This window comes from Nilaparvata lugens, chromosome 7 (genome assembly GCF_014356525.2).
Source record: "Nilaparvata lugens isolate BPH chromosome 7, ASM1435652v1, whole genome shotgun sequence".
Lineage (NCBI taxonomy): Eukaryota > Metazoa > Arthropoda > Insecta > Hemiptera > Delphacidae > Nilaparvata > Nilaparvata lugens.
This window is the reverse complement of record NC_052510.1, coordinates 46,631,791-46,651,118: the sequence shown is the minus strand read 5'-3', so window position 1 is coordinate 46,651,118 and position 19,328 is coordinate 46,631,791. Positions and strand designations below refer to the sequence as shown.

General features: G+C 35.1%; 1 protein-coding gene across 6 annotated transcripts in view; it reads left to right on the top strand.

The window, feature by feature from the left end:
* Positions 1–19,328, top strand: part of LOC111043821 — a 519,687-nt gene that overhangs the window by 75,692 nt on the left and 424,667 nt on the right. For 2 of the 6 annotated variants that reach the window (XM_039432910.1, XM_039432913.1), the window contains exon 1: positions 647–831. The exons of 2 other annotated variants lie outside the window; for them this stretch is intronic. In XM_039432910.1, the coding sequence (XP_039288844.1) occupies positions 829–831 (3 nt within the window). In that variant the 5' untranslated portion in view covers positions 647–828. Of the gene's footprint in view, positions 1–645; positions 832–19,328 lie in introns of those variants that run through there. 2 more of the 6 variants (XM_039432911.1, XM_039432912.1) reach the window with 2 other exon arrangements.

Here is a 19,328-nt window from a genome sequence, read left to right as displayed (position 1 = left end):
TTGTGTAAAATATTGTATTTAGGAAAAATATAACCATCATTGAATAATAATAAACAAGTGCAATAAGAATAGTGTGAACAAAATAATTTTAGTTTCTGTACTGAGTGATTCTGTTCATTGTGTTTGGATCTTTGGCAGTTTTGGAGGAGTCTTCAAGAAAAAATTATACATTGTGTACTGTCGATAATCAAGTGCCAAGAAATAAGTCGCTCCTCATTATTTTTGCTCAGTAGGAAAAGTGTTCAAGTCAATAGCCAGCAACTGCTAAGTTATCTGTGCAATATTAGTGGAGAGGGATTTGCGAAAGATCCACAGTTTGAACGTTTGAAGCAACAGTGCCAAAGCAGAGAATAGCTCAATTGTTAATTCTATGGCCAAATTATCAAGCCACTGATTGAAGGAGTAGAGAAACTGTTTTGAAGCAACATTGTCGCAGTTTAAAGCGGCTGCTCTACAGTTTCTACTGAAGCATTGCAACTGTTTGAAGCTGCCTTAGCGTTCGAGGCGCCACTGTTTGAGGTAGCAGCAGCGCCACCGTTTGAAGCTGCAGACCTTGCAGATTGAAGGATCAGAAGCGCCACATTTTGAAGAAGCACCAGCAGCGCCACTCCTTGCAGCAGAATCGCTACTGATTAAGGGAGCAGGCCACAGTTTTAAACAACTAAAGCGCCACCGTTGGAGGCGCCACACTTTGCAGCAGAAGCGCCACTTGTCGAGCTGGGCAAGCAGTGTGGCGTGGATCCCGCCAATTGGGCGGGACGCTGCAGTCCCAAGTCGAAGCGACGCCACAGGATAACCATCGCCACAACGGGGAATGTCTCCAACGAAATGGTAAGTCCAACTTTGTACATTTCATACAACTATATTTTCAGTTCTCATTATCATTATAAATATACTTTATAAGTTCTATATTAACTGGCGTCTGTCTGTCTGTAACATACGCGTAATTAATAATAGTACTTGTTACAGCATTTGGTATGAAGTTGACAAATGTTTTTGGTCTAATTGTGAGTAGAAGCTACTATTAGTGTTCACTAACATTCGATTATCCAATGTAGGAACTCTTTTATTACATTTTTATATCATTTATCAGTATATTTAAATGTTGAGATCATTGAAACGGTTTGAGATATCGATGTGCAGGTTTCGCCATTAATTTTCTTTTGAAATTCTGTATCGAAATCGTGTATCAAATGACCACGTTCGTATTTGAAAAAAAAATGAAGTTGTATCTAAAATGAAGCTGGCTTCGAAATGAAGTTGAATTCAAATGACGGATCCAAGATGGCGGACAAAAGTTTTGAAGCAACAGAAAGTAGTTTTTTCTTCAATTGGAACAACATCCCATGGAACCTACTGTCTTATCATACTTGTGAAAGAAATGTTTAGCTCTTTCATAATAATTATCACCAATCCTCTATAGTTACAAGTTGCGGATATCAGATATCAATACAATAGTTCATGAGCGAGTTCTTCAACCCAGGGGGTCTCTAGTATTTTTTGTGGTACACATGACGAATTAGCAATGTCTATGGGTGCGAGAGGGTTGGTTGGAGAGAAGGACTCATCTCTTCCAATTTCCATCAAACTATTTTCGTGCGATTGACTATAGTTCCAGGTGTTCCAAACTCAGCGGCTTGGACAACACACCTTCAGAAAGGGCAAGCTCCCACTAGACCACAATCTTCCTAGTCTAGACCTCGACTGAAGTCGGAATGGATAGATCTATGATGGATTGGTGTTATAACTGTGAATGCAATTGCGTTTGACATGATTCCGGGCGTCGTTGATGATAGTTGGTTATTTATCATGCTTGAATCGTTTATCATGTCCAACAGATGTTGAGCATATCTAGACCTCGACGTGAGGGTGTTGTTATGGCGACTTGCATCACGTCAATGCAACATGACGACTGCAATCGATTGATGCCCCCCGCTGTACATAACGTGAGAAATACCGTTAACCAATGCACCTCGGTCTCATTGCAATTCAATGATATTATTCCTATACTGTAATATTTATGGTCTGATTGGAATGCAATTGGCAGAATTTCTATAATGTTTATGCTTATTGAAAAATAATGATTATTGCTTTTGTTTAATGCTATGGGAACAACCATCCGTTACGTACGTGGTTGGTAAGCCACTAGTGTTCAGAATAGGTCATTCTATTAGCCTTAGATTATCACAAATTCACTGCTTATTACACCTGACAAGTTAGTTTTGCGGTACCACATGTAATTTCCTCATGTGAAGTTGATTAGATTGATTCAATGAAGTTCAACGATTATATGCTTCATTTGGGTTCATTGGGTGATTTCAATTTTATCTTGAAATTGTTCTGAATTACTCAAGATTTGATGAGATTCTTGAGGAGAATTGGTGCTGGTTGATTTTGATGGGATGTAATGGGGGATTTTATTGTGACTTGCATTGAGTCTGATTTGATGAACCTATAAAATATGTGATAATGCGAGTAGGAATCTTTCACCTGTAATATCAGAGTTGGGAGCAGGAATGATAAATCAAAGAGGTATTGGAATAAACAAAGAACAATAATAACCTAGTCCAGCAGAATTGTGGAAAATGTTCTTGAAAGATCAGCTTGGTAATTTTGAAATAATATGGTAGACGTAATGATTTCGATTAATGATTTTTTTTTATAAAAATATCTTTCAATAAACTTGAAAGATTCATCAATAGTGATATATTGAGAGAATATTATCATTTTGAACTCGTCCTTGAACGAGATTTTCGTGTAATAAATTTTCTCATTCCAATGGATGGTGACAATAAAGTGATCTGTAAACTTTGTAAAATTGGACAGAGAAAGTAAAAAAGTACCTACTTAATTCTGTAAACCTGTATCTTAACATTTACAGGAAGTAATTTTGGACAGTTGACGAGACAGTTGAAAGACAGAGTTGGGATGTGAGAATAGAAAAGAATCGAGACAGAAAATGAACTGGACTTCCAAATGACATGAACTAATTCTTCGTATGTTACTTCCGGTGCTTGTTATTTTTGGTATTTCAAATTTGAGAGAATTCACACATATCTATTGAATATCCTTATGAAATTCTAGTAATGTGGGTCATGTAGGCTTGAATAAGCCATAATAAGCATTGAAGGAAATCCAATATAATAGTAATGTGTTCTAAATAGATTGAATGTTCTAGTTTCTGTAGTCAACTTCTGTTGGATTGGTTGATACTTCTCAAATCAGTCCATGGGAAATTGTACTAAAAGAAGTAGTTTTTTAAATGTATCTCAATAAAAAATTGGTTTTCTACATCACTAACGACACATATTCATTTGATAATTACCAATTATTGATTCTACCAATTACCATAGATGAAAGCAATATTCTTATCCAGTTTCATTCATTAGAAGTTTCAATTAGGTACCTGAATTTTGTCTGTTTGGTTATACTGTAACAATTCACCAGAAGTGTTTGGACGTGACATCTTCATCGCTTTGATAGAAAAATAAGTTTCATTGAATATGTTCCACTTGAATCTCCATAATAAATGAATAATTTGATATGAATTATTATCAAACTAAAATCCAAAGTTATATGTTGCCATTCACCACGAAGATTTCCGCTACTGCAAATATTGACAACCTTATTTATTTGAATAAATGCAATTTCTCATCAATTTCCATCTGTTGATTTGGCCAGCTTATGGTGTCTATTGGTCAAGCAATTCTATCCCACCAATTATCAAGAAAACCGTTATTAGTCGGAAGTTATGAAAATGAAACACTGAAAAATAATTTCACCGGTTTTTCGAATTGTATAATCTTTTATCACGGTTCACTGTTTCAAAGTCTTCCAACGGTTTCATTGCAAACTGTTTGAATTAAGGAGGTCATGATCCCGACTAACGGATATTATAGATAACTTCTGGTGTAATTAATTGACATTCATTTGTTTGAAAAAAAGCGTTGATCCATTTTTAAACTTTTCATATCATAGGTCATAACGGCACATTCAAATTTCGGTTCATAAACAGCAATTATATCACGGAAGTTCATTGAATTCAGTTTTGGTAGTACCGGTGCACTATGTGTCAAGTTTGATTTTATTTATTAATATTATTACAGAAGTACAAACTAAAGTTACTGTTTATAGTAACTGTAATACAAACTAATCCTCTGTTCCGTCGACTAGAATTTACTAGTAGTTCTGTGAACAGTAGACCTCACGCAGTATTCACAAGTACCTGATTGAAACTATAGACCTTATGGAAATACAGCAATAGACAGGCTTCTCCACACATGTGTAATCACTTGTCAGCTGATTTATGATGAATAATTATTCTATAGTCTGATTTTTACTCTAATATTGGCGTATGAAGGAGGCTCCTTTTCCCTTTTATATTAATATCCTTGGAATGCAAAATTTCCATAAACCTTGTATATACGTCGACGCGCAATTAAAAAAGGAACATACCTGTCAAATTTCATGAAAATCTATTACCGCGTTTCGCCGTAAATGCGCAACATATAAACATTTAAACATTCAAACATTTAAACATTTAAACATTTAAACATTTGAACATTTAAACATTTAAACATTTAAACATTTAAACATTTAAACATTTAAACATTTAAACATTTAAACATTTAAACATTAAACATTTAAACATTTAAACATTTAAACATTTAAACATTTAAACATTTAAACATTTAAACATTTAAACATTTAAACATTTAAACATTTAAACATTTAAACATTTAAACATTTAAACATTTAGAGAAATGCCAAACTGTCGACTTGAATCTTAGACCTCACTTCGTTCGGTCAATTAATATTAAGTTGTAATTATTCTACATTATCCCCCTATTCTCTCTTCACATTCCCATCCTCATTTATCTCTCTATAATATTCCTTCTCCTTCTCCTTTCTACTGAGATTCGAGAAGTTCCATCATTAAATTAACTTCTTTCCCAATAATGATTATCAATTTCATGGTACATCTCTTCAGTTCCTCTACTTGTTTCCTCCTAAGCCGATGCGTTCTAATACATCCCGCTCAAATTACAACTCGGGTCGTTTATAGTAAATTACATTGGACAGTTGTGCAATAATTTGCTTAAAATCATACTCATCAGCCGTATTCAATCATTGTTAATGCTGATTTGAATTGCAATTGTGCAACGTACTTTAGGCACGTTTCCATACTAAATAATTAGTAGTTTGATGGTGAACTCTCTAGTATCTTTTAACGTTAGGATGTTGCTGTCGTATTCCCATGGCCCCTGTGGATCGGGAGTAGAGGGGGATACCTTCTCGTTGATCGTGATTGGAGGAGCGGGTTCACCAATTAAATGAGACGACGAACCTCATCCGCTGATGGATTTTATAACTAACTGGTTAGAGACTGCAATTTCTATTCAGCAAGTATCTATTTATGAAGTGTACCTGCGCAGGTGAAGTCACTGGAACGGACTTACAGGATGCATCCAACCTCTCACTAAGTTCAGGAGTGCTTAGAACTTCCATCATCCTCTGTAATACATAATAGACTACGAGTTCCTCTTGTTATCTCACCCGATTCAATTACAATGTATCGGATAGGCGTGTAGGTGAACATGTGCTTGCATGACTCACCTATACTAAATTCTGAGTGAGGATGTATTGAGTTGAGGATTTTAAACTTAAAACTAAGATAACTTATTTAGATATTAGATTGAAGTAGTAGATACATAAATCCAGAAAGATGGATCCTTATACGACCTCTCCGCCAAAAAGCCATACTCATATTAATAAGAAGAATGGTAAAGTAAAGCATGTATGAAAAACAATGAATGACATATCCATTAATTTTCATTTTATAATATTTTTTGATTGTTCAAACTCAAGTCGTTCCTACACATTATAGGAAAATACAATTTCTCAGATAAGGAATATTCCCCTTGAATGATATTAGAACCTTGATTTATCGTTACACCTTTATAAAACGAATCTACTTTGATAAGCTTAAACGTCATCAAACATAAGACACTGAGAGATTAGCCTGATTTTCAGAATGCACCGATGCCCCAATACAATAATAATCATGTGTTCATTCTTCCATTAGGTATGTTTTATCGGTGTTCGAAGTTTGTGATTTTATAATTATTAACACTTGTAACTTAAATCATATCGATGATGTACTTATTATATGAATGAATAAATAAATATTCCCTGTTTCGTGCTAATTCTTCTGCTGCTTTTTATCCTCCTTTTCAACCATGAAGAATCGTCATCTTTCCATCTTATTCCCCTCATCCATAATTTTCATTTTCCATTTTTGTTTGATGGATGGCAGAACAAGATCAAAAGAGATGAATAAGAGTTATTGATATTCAATCAACATTTGCGACTGAGTTATTGATCATCATTTAGCTAAGCATTAATGAATTATCTGTATGCTGTGAGGTGAAGAGAATATGCATATAGATTGTATCATTAGCAAGCCAATTATTCATTGCTTTTGACGTGGGTAGTAGCAGGTATTCCGTCTCAGGTATGCGGTGTTTTTTAACACAGTAATAACACCTCGAAACTAGTATTCCTTGGTTCTGTAATACGTCCTTGCCCATCCTATGCAAGACGACAACCTACGCTGATGTGTGGTCGTGTATTGTCATTAATATGGCTGAGCAGAAGAGCTGGTTTGAATTTTCGTCTTTGGGATTGGAGACGTAACATCCAAAATCTAATAGTTTTATAGTTTCTTGATAACCAGTGAAACTATGGAGCGGTTGCAGTTTGTCAACTGAAACCAGTGTTGCATTGATCAGACGAGGTATTTTAGAGAATCTTTTGTAGGCTAGGCCTGAAAGTCACTTTCCAAATTTCCTCATCATTTCTAGTTTCTAGTAGGTGTGGTGGATCCATTAAAGTTTGGTGAATCTTGAGTTACCTCCACTATTTTATTCAAAGACATCGTGAATAAATTTATGCTTTCTGATGGACAACAGCATTTCAAATTTAAATCGGTGTATGAAAATTGTAATATTATCTGATTATCACTAGAATCTTGAAGAAAATGGTGAGGACATTATAGAACGTTTATCTCCAGAAATATATTCATCATTAATTGGTGCTTGATAAAAAGAATTTATTGTAAAATACTTGAAAATGTATTGAAAGTTTTTGTAATTTTTCCATTTCTTCTTCTTCTTCTATATGCCGGCTCCGCGACGGAGATTGGCGATCATCAATGCAATCTGGATTCTATTGACTGCAGCTTGGAACAGAGATGTTGAGTCAATGTTGAACCACTCTCTCAGGTTTTTTAACCAGGATGTTTTCCTTCTTCCAGGCCGGCGTCTTCCTTCAATCTTGCCCTCCATGATCAATTGCAGGAATCTGTACTTTTCATTGCACATCACATGTTTAAAATACTGAAGCTTCTGACTCTTACTACATTAATTATATAAACAACCTCCACTGTCGTTCTAATACCTCAGAATTCCACACCCTTTCTCCCCATGAAATACGAAGAATGCGCCGATACAACCACAGTTCAAACGCCTGCAGCTTTGCCTCCAATGCCTTCGTTAATGTCCATCCCTCACAACAACACTGGAATGATGTAGCACTTCAACAAACGAATTATAGTCTTGAGAGCAAGTTTCCTATTGCATAATACCCCTTTCATTCTGAAAAATGCTGCCCTTGCCTGCTCAATCCTACTCCTTACCTCCTGGTCGAAACTCCATTTCCATTTAATACTCCGATTATAGGTTCTACACTTGTGGAACTACTAGATATTTGTTCATTATAATATCCAATGATAGAAGAATGATTTTTAAAAATTCTTATCTAATTTCGCTAAAGTTGAATTCTTCATCGAAAGTAAAACATTATCATTACAATCATAGTAAGTATTTTCATCAATTGAAATTGAATCCCATAGAATAATAGGCTACTAAGATATTATCGATTTAGGTTAGTTGAACAATCTGGTTTTTTTGAAAAATTCTATTGAATATATTTATTGAATTCCTAATACAATTACACATCATTCAAATATGCTCGGGATAGAACAACATGCTTGGCCCAAAACTATTCTTCTCCCAAATTTCGATGCAGGATTGAGAAAGTACGTGTAACATCGATTTTGTGATTTCTATAAAATGATGTAACCTAATCACGACTTCTTATTTACAATTCTCACTCTCGGTTTTACGGGGAGAGCCTGGAAACACCTCAAAAGTCTCAGAAGAACTGTTGAAAGTAAATATCTCATCTCTCCCATATTTTTGCGTGTAAATTATTCGGGCGATTAAAAAACACTCATTTACTCCTGAGAACAGGAGCTCTCTTGAGGAAAGCAGTGATTGCAGCCAACAAAGCAAGCATTTACTTGATGGTGGTTGAATGCAAGATGTTTGTTGATTATGCTAAGTTACGCGGCTGCTTTGAGAATTGAGTTTCTGAATTACCGCGCTTACCGTTCACTAATTTCTCAGCGGTTTTGCTCATTGGGGGGAGGATTGCACACGTTGCGTTTCCTGTTAGCATAATTAGAGGAGGACGAAAAGGAAAAGTAGAAGAAAAATGGAAATGGGAATAGAAGGGGAAGAAGAAAGTGAAGAAGGTGGAGTTTTTTAATGTACCGTACTGTATCTTTAAGGCGTTCAAAGTAGTTTACTTCAACAGAGATGATGCTTTTCAATTTAGAGTATCTTCTACACTGCGTTTAGATGGGTGTTTGCTGTGCACTTATTACTTTTCTTCGAAATTCAAAAATGAAGTAGGAGGTGGAGTTTTTTAATCTAGCGTACTGTATCTTGAAGGCGTTCTGAGTAGTTCACTTTATAAGAGGTGATGCTTTTCAAATTCCAGTTTAGTGAGTCTTCTTCAATGCGTTAAGATGAGTATTAAGGGCTACTGCGAACTTCACGCTTATTTCAAAATTTTTATTTTAAATTTATGTTGCTTCTTTTGCTTCTCAAAAAAGAAGTTGGTAATCGTCTTTCCAATTTTCATGATAGTCCCCTGTTGCTTTTCCCTGTTTCATGTAATGGTACAAATATGAAGTAGAGTTTTCATGAACGTTGATGGCTCTATGGTAGAAGAAGATAGGAAAGGGACCAGTCATATAAGTTTAAGGCAACAGGAACACTTGAGTAAGCAAGTTGAATAAGTGAACAATCAGTGAAGATGAAAGAGGGGAGAAAGGCAAAGGAGATTGAATGATTAAAAGCGAAGCAGAAGATGTTAGAAGCAGATAAGGAAAATATGTTCATGAAAACCACGAATATATTCGTAATGTTCAATAAAGAGGAGATGCTACAAAGAAGTGGGTATCAAAATCAGAAGGAGGAGGAAAAAAGAGAAAGAGAGAGGAAAAAGATGGAATAGTTGGAAGAGATAGATGAATCAAAGGAACGTGAAGGTGAACCTAGATAAAAAAGAAAATGATGATCAAGAAAAAAAAGGGTAGAAAGTAGAACAAGAAGAAGAAGTACCATGAAGAAAAAAGAAGAGGGGAGGGAAGAAGAGCAGGAGGATGAGAATAAGATGGAGGACAAAGTGATGAAGAAGAAGAGGTAATAGACGTGGGAAGGAAAAAGATCTAGGGAATGGAAGGATGAAAGGAGAAAGATGAAACAACTCAAAAGTAGTCAACAGAGAGGGGAACATCCACTTCAATTAGCAAAATATACAAAAATGTACGAGTATACTTAGGGAGAAGTAAGTTGTCCATCAGCCATGTTATCAGTGTTCCTCCTTTCTGGAGGAGACACATCTCATCTGTAGCAAACGTTGATGGACAACAGAAGCCTCACCGAACAATTGGAACCTGCACAAAGTTTTCTCTTGTCTCTCAAATGCACAAAGTTTTCTTTGTCTCTCCATCACTACCTCCAGTTTTCATCTGAAACATGTTTTCCGTTTGTATTTTCCATGCAGTCCATCAGTACCACCAATTTTCATCTGCAATGTTTTCGGTTTGTATTTTCGAGACTGATTGCAGTATATGCTGTCCAGGTTTGAGCTCTGAACATTTTCTGTGAAATCCAGGTTGTAATCTACGAGGAGGCTATTGTGATATTCACTTTGAACTGTCAGCATTGGTTGAATGGGAAGCATCAATGTTATATTGTAAGGAATGCTGACAGTTCGAAGGTGAATCTCACTATAATCGATCGATAGGAAGCATCTGTGATTGACTCGCAACCAGTGAGTATATATATATAGATGGAAAACCTTCTACTGTATATTGTATACCTCACAGGGAAGTAGTCGGCTATTGAAAACTCTCTCCCTATTTCGGGAAGCAGCAGTCACCCTTTGTTCTGCTTATCAAAGTTGCGGCCTTGTTTACCTCAATACGAGCCATATGCTTCTGTCCGCATGTCAAATTTACTGGCAACCGTGTATTTGTGAATACTATCTCCTTTTCCTGTATTTGAGTTGTGATTGGGAGTACTTCCATTTGGTGAAGGTATGATAAGAAACGATGATAGTATTGAAGATTGACAAAAATTCAATCACAGTCTTCAAGATTGTATTCTATATTTATTTATTTATTCTAATTTTCACAATAAAGCACTGAATGGGAGAGAAAAACTAAGGATACTCCTTGTACTATTTCTCTCCCAAATTTTTATCTATCTATAATATGATAAAGGAAAGAATTGACGTAAACACGTACAGAAAAGAAAAATTCACGAACGCATCATCACGTCTGAACTACTTGACTTATTAACTTGAAAGTTTGCATATAGATTCCCAATTTACCGATGACGGTTATAGGCATATTTTCAATAATTCTTCAAGAATTCATTACGTCAAGTTTTCAGTTCATCAAGTTTTTAATTGAACCTTTTTGTGTAGTTGAGAAGTTGATATTGTGGTAATTATTCATATTTAATGAAAAAGACTAAAAAATTGTCAAAAAACTACAGATTTATTGATACTTAGAAAGACCGGTTTCGGTTATTACACCATTGAAGACCTTGTAACGATATTTTGTCTTTGAGATACATTATAAGACTTGACTTAGATACAAAGCTCTTAACTTTAGATACATTATAGGACTTGAACTATTCAAATAGAGGATATCTATATACCGGCTCTAATGTTCACGTACAGCTACGTATTTCATTGACAATGGTGTGATAACCGAAACTAGTCTTTCTTTCTAAGTATCAATAAATCTGTGGTTTTTTGACAATTTCTTAGTCTTTCTCATTCAATTTAATTGAACCTTTGCGGAGCACGGGTTACCTGCTAGTGGGTAATAAAAAGTAGCTGTACGTGAACATTAGAGTCAGTATATAGATATGCTCTATTTGAATAGTTCAAGTCCTATAATGTATCTAAAGTTAAGAGCTATGTATCTAAGTCAAGTCCTATAATGTATCTCAAAGACAAAATATCGTAACAAGGTCTTCTTAACAACGCGGTTACCTTTAAGGCGAACGCACAAAGAAGCAGGCAGACGTATGCAGATATACGGAAAAACGTCAAACGTCTGCAAGCAGGCGTGAGCAGCCATATGGAGACAAACGTACGTATGTGTGCATTGCAACATTCTAACACCTGGGGAGGCAATTTTTTCTCCATCTGGCTGCAGACGTCTGTCTATCTGCTGTCTGTCTTATTATGTTCTGTCTTGTAGGAGTTCCAGGTTGAAGTAAAATATCATGAAATCCTTTCTTTTCTGTTGCAGGTAAATGGCATAGTTGATGTTCTCTGCTTTGGTAAAGTACACGTTTTTTAACTAATGTGGTAAAAAATGAGCTTTTCAAAAATGATGATTTTCTAAAAACTTCGCTTTTCAAGAATGATGATTCTAAAAAATGACTTTCCGATAGTTGAAGAAGCTTGATTTTTCAATAAACTCAATTTTCAAATCAAATATTCTTTATTCCGTGAAAAAAAATATAAACAAAGGTTACATTGAAATACAGACTATGTTACATTTACGTTTTTCTCAGTCACATCATCTCAATTCTCGATTTACGTAAAAAGCTTGAATTCTTATTCAAACAGGTGAAAGAGATGAAGGAATTTGGTCTCATTGATTTTTATATTACATAGCTAGGTGTAGCAGCAGTAAAAGCTGGTATACTGTTTCTTGACTCACAACTCATTCATAAAAGGCTTACTATCCCAGACCAAATAAGGATAATCATCAAGCATCTTCTCTTCCAAAATCAATAACTTGTTCAAAATTCAGGTCATATATCCATTCTCAGGAGCGGATTTCCTTCCATTATGGCTTCGTAAAATTTTCAATATATCCTCAATTAGTTTCTTTAGTCACGCATCAATCATACCGATAGTTTCTGCTCCATTAGGATCGATTTATTGATCATAATATCAATAATGATTCACGTTAAGAAAAAGTCATGATCAAGTTGAAAGTTGATTCTTGTAAAGAAATGTAGAATAATTCCCCTTTTTCCATTCATTAATAATTATGAATTAATAAGTTGAACTGGTTTGTCGTGCACTCTTGCCCTTTAAAGGCCTGACACTGGTTCCTCTTTTTATGGCTCGTGAAGGAGATCGTTAAAATTACCTCCACCTGATTGACTTGTTGACTGACAATTTGCAGGTAATAACATTATCCTGTGATTATCGTCATTAAAATCTTTCAACTTGCACATACTTATTTTTTAGTGAGAATTGTATCTCTTTTCACCTACTTCTCTGTGTGTAGAAATCCTTTTTTTTAATTTCTTTCTTCGTTACGTTTCGTGTTGAATGTTTCCAGTTGTTCAACGTTTTCTTTTTGATATTCACTTTATTCTTTATTCCTAATTGTTTTATTATTAGAAACTAGGTGAGGATCTCTATTGAAAGGGCTCAATTTGTTGTTAGTCCATGTGTGTACTGTTATTCCACTACCTGTTACTGTTATTAATTTTTCCAGTTGAAAAAAATGAGTAGGTAATTAAGTTTAGGGCTTTTCCTTACAAACTCATGTCAGATAATACTGCAAAGATGAATATTTATCAAAAGAGCATCATTAGATCATCATATTCAAAATAGTATTATGTCAATACACATCTCAATAAATACAATTCATTAATCCCTCTAACTTTTAGCTATTTAATACTTTAGCTTCAATTTACGTTTTGATTCCCTCGTAACTCACAATACTTCACTTTTTGAATAATTGAATATTCCATCATTAATGTTTCACTTAAAGATTCTACATTATCTCAACTGAAACTAAACCTTCAACGCTTCAACTATCGTTTCTAATAGCTCAATGGGATGTTATGAATGACCTAGAGTGGCCGAATAGTGAGGGTGTCCCATAATCAAAAATATATTCTATGGACAAGTACTACTGTGTCTCAATATTTCAATAAAAAAATGTGTAATATGCTCTCGTATGCAATAGGCCTACTTGATGATGGGAACCTGATAAGAAGCTTGCATTTAATGGCCAAGGCTTAAAGCCTAGTGCAACATATTCTACAAACCCGCTTATATCATCCTCCCAGGATGGAAATAATGCAGCTTCTCCTGGCTGATTGAGCCATGATCTGAAAACCCATGATTTCCATTTCTAGGCATTGACTACTAACTCCTGGCTGATTGAACCGTTTCCATCAAAATCATGATTTCCATTTCTAGGCATTGACTACTAGCGAACTTAATCTCAAACCAACAAACAACAACAATTACTGAGATTGTAGAAGAACGAAACAGATGCATGCAATGATTTCGGAATAGGCATAGTAGGTACGGTAGTTAATGGCGGCTGATGGGAATGTACCCAATTTACCTGTTTCTGCAACCGGCTGTATCTCCTACGCATACAGAAGGCCTTGCAAAGACAGAATCCGTGCACATGTGTTATTGACGGGAGAAAGTGTCACACAATAACCTCTTCCGTTTATGGAAAACACCGGCAAATGCATTCAACACATCTATAAACAGACCAAATGTAAATAACGACCAACGCATGGATAACGAACCAACAATGAGCAACTCGCTTGGCTTTGTCGAAACATGATTTAAGTAAATGAGACTGGAAAGTAGTTTCTACTATAAATTATTTGTTGAAAGCTGCTAGTAGTTTTGCATGCGTGGAAGTTTCTTATAAGGGATGAAAAACAGAAATACAGTACTTTGTTCCTAGAGGAGTGAATGTTTTACGCGCATCTTGATGCTTATTAATGGTTCAATTCAACTTCCAGCTTCTAGCACATATGTTATGTATTTCTGTGTGTTTGAACAGTGTTTTCTGATAATCGGATTTGTTTTTAACTGATTATCGTTAAATAGTCGGTCCCGGCTGAAGTATGATAGTCGTAAGGCCCACTCACGGCTTAAATGATACCTCCTATTCCGGCGAGGTGGGATCTTCCCACAAGGGACTCCCCACCAATAAAAACCATAGGCATTTTCTTTACATTACTTTTCAACCAATTGATTGTAGCATGTGTTTCGATAATGTGGAGATAATTATTATTTAATCATATTACATTGTGGCTGCGACGTGGCCGATGGCATTTTTTCTTGCTGCTTCGAATGAATAAAAACATTATTTTTACTAGAGTTTGGCACTTTCCTTCAAATTTATTCAAACATCAGTTTATTTTACTTGTAATTTTTGAAACATATTCGCATGATATCTCATCATAATACATTATATTATATACATTATCCTGTTGATTCTCTCCCAAACATTAATTTGATATTGTGATCGTGGAATGAAATTAATAAATATATCCTCACACACTAATCGCTATAAAAATGTTGATCAACCATGTTTGGCAAATGATATTTGTAGCAAACAAATCACATAATAATGCACTTTCCTATTTTGAACCGACTTACAACATCTCACAAAGCACACACTAGGCTAGCCTCATTCCTGAACAGGTATTTCGCAATGATACAATACATGTCTGAAGGGCTTGTCAAAGTGCCTAACTCAACTTGATAGTGAATTATAAGTTTTAGTCGATCTGATTTATAGTTGGGTTTGTTATCGTGTTACAAGCGTTCCACATTATCAACGAGACAATGCGACCTGTTAGGGTAATTTCGTGAGATAAAATCTAAATGTTGTATCATATTTTGTAGTTTAGGCTACCACGCATTCGCGTAGGTAATGTGGAAGTAGTTCAAATGTATTTGATTGAATAAGCTATGTTGCTTCATCGCCATCATAAACGGTAAAACAATTCATTTCGATTACTTAATCTGAGCCCGGCCTCGATACTAGTTTGGCTTCAATATTTACAATACCAGCCCCTTGTCGGTCGGTATGCTCTATTGTTTGTAATAGTATGCAAGTATGCTTGCTATGCTTGTACAGTTGGTACCTTACTGCTTCGGATAAGAGCAAGTAACTTTCTCAAGAGCTCAAGGATCTAATTTAACGTGCACAACTTGTTAACCTTAAATTGGTTATTGAGTGTTGCCGCCCTGTTAGAACTGTAGCGTAGTTATTGAGGTATGGATGCAGTCCAATAAAAGTAGTTCATTGTTAGTTATGTTCTGTAAGGTGCACGATCTGCAAATTAAGTTAAGCTGGAAAGAGCTCAGAGTTGTTCAGTGAACTCTTCAATTATATTGAGTTATCAAGTTCTTGGAATTGACCAAATAAATTTTATCAATTTCCTAGACTTGAAGTTGAATTATGTATTCTTTTGACCATTGTTAAATTTGATGTGAGAATATATGTTTTGTGGATAAAAAATTTTATGCTTACTTGATACTTACATACTTGATACTTGAATGCTTCGTCCTTGACTGGGAGAACAGGATAGACTGTGTCCAGTGAGTTCAGGGAGTCACCCCTCAAACTCTGGGATGGCGGCTGTTCGTGTTGGAGTATAAAGGGCTCATCCTCTTGTTCTGCCAATGAGTATAATGGCCGTTGTATTAGGCGTTCCTTCAATATTTGTTTGAACTTTCGGCTTCGCAATTTTTTATATATTCAGGGAGTTATAGGGAGTTATTCAGGGATTATACAGTCGCAGTGCTGATATTTCTAAACTTTTTTGAGTTGCTGTAAGTCTGCTTCGAGGTACATCCAGGTCGAGTGTTGTAGGTATGTATGTTGCTTCTCTTTGTCATGTTGTTTGCTGTATCCATGCGGTATTGAATGTTTTGTGAATGAAAAATTTGTATATTTTTCACCTATGTTGAATTAAATCTGAAAATAAATTTTATTCTCAACCGACTGTACTGTTCTCCACAATACTTCTTTTTCAAAAACTTGACAATACGTAGACTATAAAATATTTAACAGAACTGTAATATTACAATTTAAAATTCACTGATATTTACTTTGATCTTCGAGCTCAATCGACATATTTTGGTTTTCATTTAATAAATCCTTTCATTCATTCAGAGTTTTCATGTCGAATTTTAATCGAATCTTTCATTTGGTAATGAATTATTCTTGAAGTTTGAGTTATAACTAACTACTAGAAATTTTACATATTAGTTACAAATTTCAACTGAATAATGTAGTGGTTTGTATAATTATTATCTTCCACTCAAGTTTCATTAGTAGCTGCTAGGATAACGAAATCGCTGCTGTCATTGGATGACTTGTGTTTGGTTGAATTCTCTCCTTCCCAACTCCCATTGGCTTCTGTCATGACAACGAAATCTCTTCTCTCTCATTGGTCAGCTTGTGATTGTATGTTTCCGCTCTTACATTCTCAGTCAGCATGACAACAAAAATTACTACTCCCTCAATTTTTAACTTGAGAATGGTTATATTTTTCTCTACTCTAAAGTCTTATCTCATCAGGTTCTGCTGTGACAAAAATATTATACTACCGTACTTTTTCATTGAATGGTCTCTGACAGTTTAAATTCTCTACTTGTAGTATTTGTGTTGAATAACAAACTAGATATTCATATTTAAAAAAATCTAATTTTGTTATTTCCTTGCCAACCTGAAATCTTTGCGAATCCACTCTGAAATTCAACATATTCAATACTTGAATAGTTTTTATATGAAGATAAATTAAAATAGGTTGTCAAATCACTATTCAAGTTCATGAGAATAACTAACATTCCGCCAATACAATCAATTAAAAAACAATTACTGTTTAAGTTCATCAGAATCATAACATTCCGTTAATACTCTTGTTCATATCTATATCAATAAATCTATTGTCTCATTTATTATTATAAAATTGTGTAAAGTTTTCAAGCCCTTCGAGGATAGGATATTGAGTTAACAATGCTTAAATCTTCAACGTGTTTAGTATTAGTTATCTAAAACTGTGAAAGCTGCTTAATTTCCGAGCTAACTACCACACTGCTTCAAGTCTTGGTTTCTATAGTCTGATAATTTAATCTGGTGCGTTGGATACAAAGAGAATCGTTGACTGTAAGAAATGTGTGCAAAATGATCTTACCGGGAAGCGTGGTTTGGTTTGGAAAGCTGTGAACATGTGGAAGGGTGTTGAGTGTTGAATTTCCACACATTACGGTACCCGTGGACCTCTTCCGGGGGATTCTGTCACGGGTGGGGATTTCGCTTTGTCTTCCCGATGTATGAAAGGCCTATAATGTATTAGAGTTCTCTCCACTACTCTCTTTACCTTTCTCTTTATCTTTACCTCTTGATATCGTATTTTCATAGTTGTTATTCACTCTCATTTTTCATTTGATCTCAATGATTTTTGTTGTTTATCTACTCTCATTTAGTATCTGATCAATCGTACATAACTTGACAATTTATGACTTCTATTATCTAGTACCATAGAATAAACAATCTAGTCAATATAGGCTCTATATAGCTTATTCTCTGATGGTATCTAGGATTGAAACGAAACATTTTGGAATAATCTGAAAGAAGCTCCTATGCTCCTATCATTTATCGGGATATTATATTATTGAAGTTTGTAATGCAGGAAAATAATCTGCTATCAGTTTTCAAGATGTGATGTTTGTAATATTCCTAGGGTCAGACCATAATAAGCGTTTTTCTAGTGTTTTTTCAGGCATCGCCAACCCAACCAGTCAATTGAAAAGCATCCTGCCCTGTCGAAAGCCTCACCTTTCAAAAAGGGGTCTAAAGATAAACCAGAGAGCTATCGTCCTGTGTCATTGGTGCCTGTTCTTTCTAAACTTATTGAAATAATAATATGTGAGCAAGTTGTTGTATTTTTGGAGGAAAATAACTTATTATCAGGAGTTCAGTTCGGCTTTAGAAAAGGCAAAGCAACTGTTGATGCAGTTGAGGGTTTGGTCCGTGACATTTTGCAGGCATTTGAAAATAGGTCTTATGCACAGGTTACATTCTGTGACTTAAGCAAAGCATTTGACTGCGTCGACCATGGTGACTTGATAGAGAAACTTCATTATTACGGTTTTCGGGGAGTTTCTCTAACACTATTTGAGTCTTACCTGAAGAATAGAAAGCAGACCGTCTGCGTCAATGGAGAGTGGTCTGATGTAATTTTCCTGAAGTATGGCATACCTCAAGGATCCGTCCTGGGTCCTCTATTATTCCTTATAAGTATCAATGATTTGCCTCACAATGTTTTGAGCAGAGCAGTATTATATGCGGATGATACTACCTTTTTGAATGTCTCTAATGATATGGCTAAGCTCTCAAATGTTGTTAATAACTCACTTGATGAAGCAGGAGCCTGGTTCAGAGCAAATGGATATCTTTTAAATGCTAATAAGACTGAAAATGTCATATTTAGTCTGAGACCATATGATAATGAATATACTCAACAGGATATTGTAAATAATGTTAAATTTTTAGGGGTACACATTGATCATCAACTGACCTGGGGAAAACACATCGATTATTTAAAAGCTAGGCTTTCAAGAGTCATCTATCTCATTGGACGTCTGAAGCAATGTGTGACTCCACATAGTGTGAGAATGGCTTACTTTGCGTTTTTTCAGTCCCTTATTAAATACTGTCTTCTTGTATGGGGCAATTCTCCGAGGGTTGCAGAGATATTGAGGTTGCAAAAGAAAGTTGTTAGAGTTATCAATGCTTCAGGTCCCTTGGATCACTGTAAGCCTATATTTATAAAATTAAATATTAAGACTGTCATCAATCTTTACATCTTTGAACTTGCTGCTTACTCTTTAAAGAAATTACCAGAAACAACTCTTAATGAACATGTCCACTCACACAGCACACGTAATAGGGGTAAAATGAATTTCCAATATTGCAGATTAAGTAAATCACTTAATAGTCACTGTATAATGTACAAAAAGGTTTACAATAGTTTGTTGGGGTCCATTAACAAATATGATAATATGACTTTTCTCAATAAATTGGATATTTGGCTGAGTGAAAATCCTTTCTATGACATTGAGGAATTCTTTGAGCATCCACATATAATTATTTAGTGTTA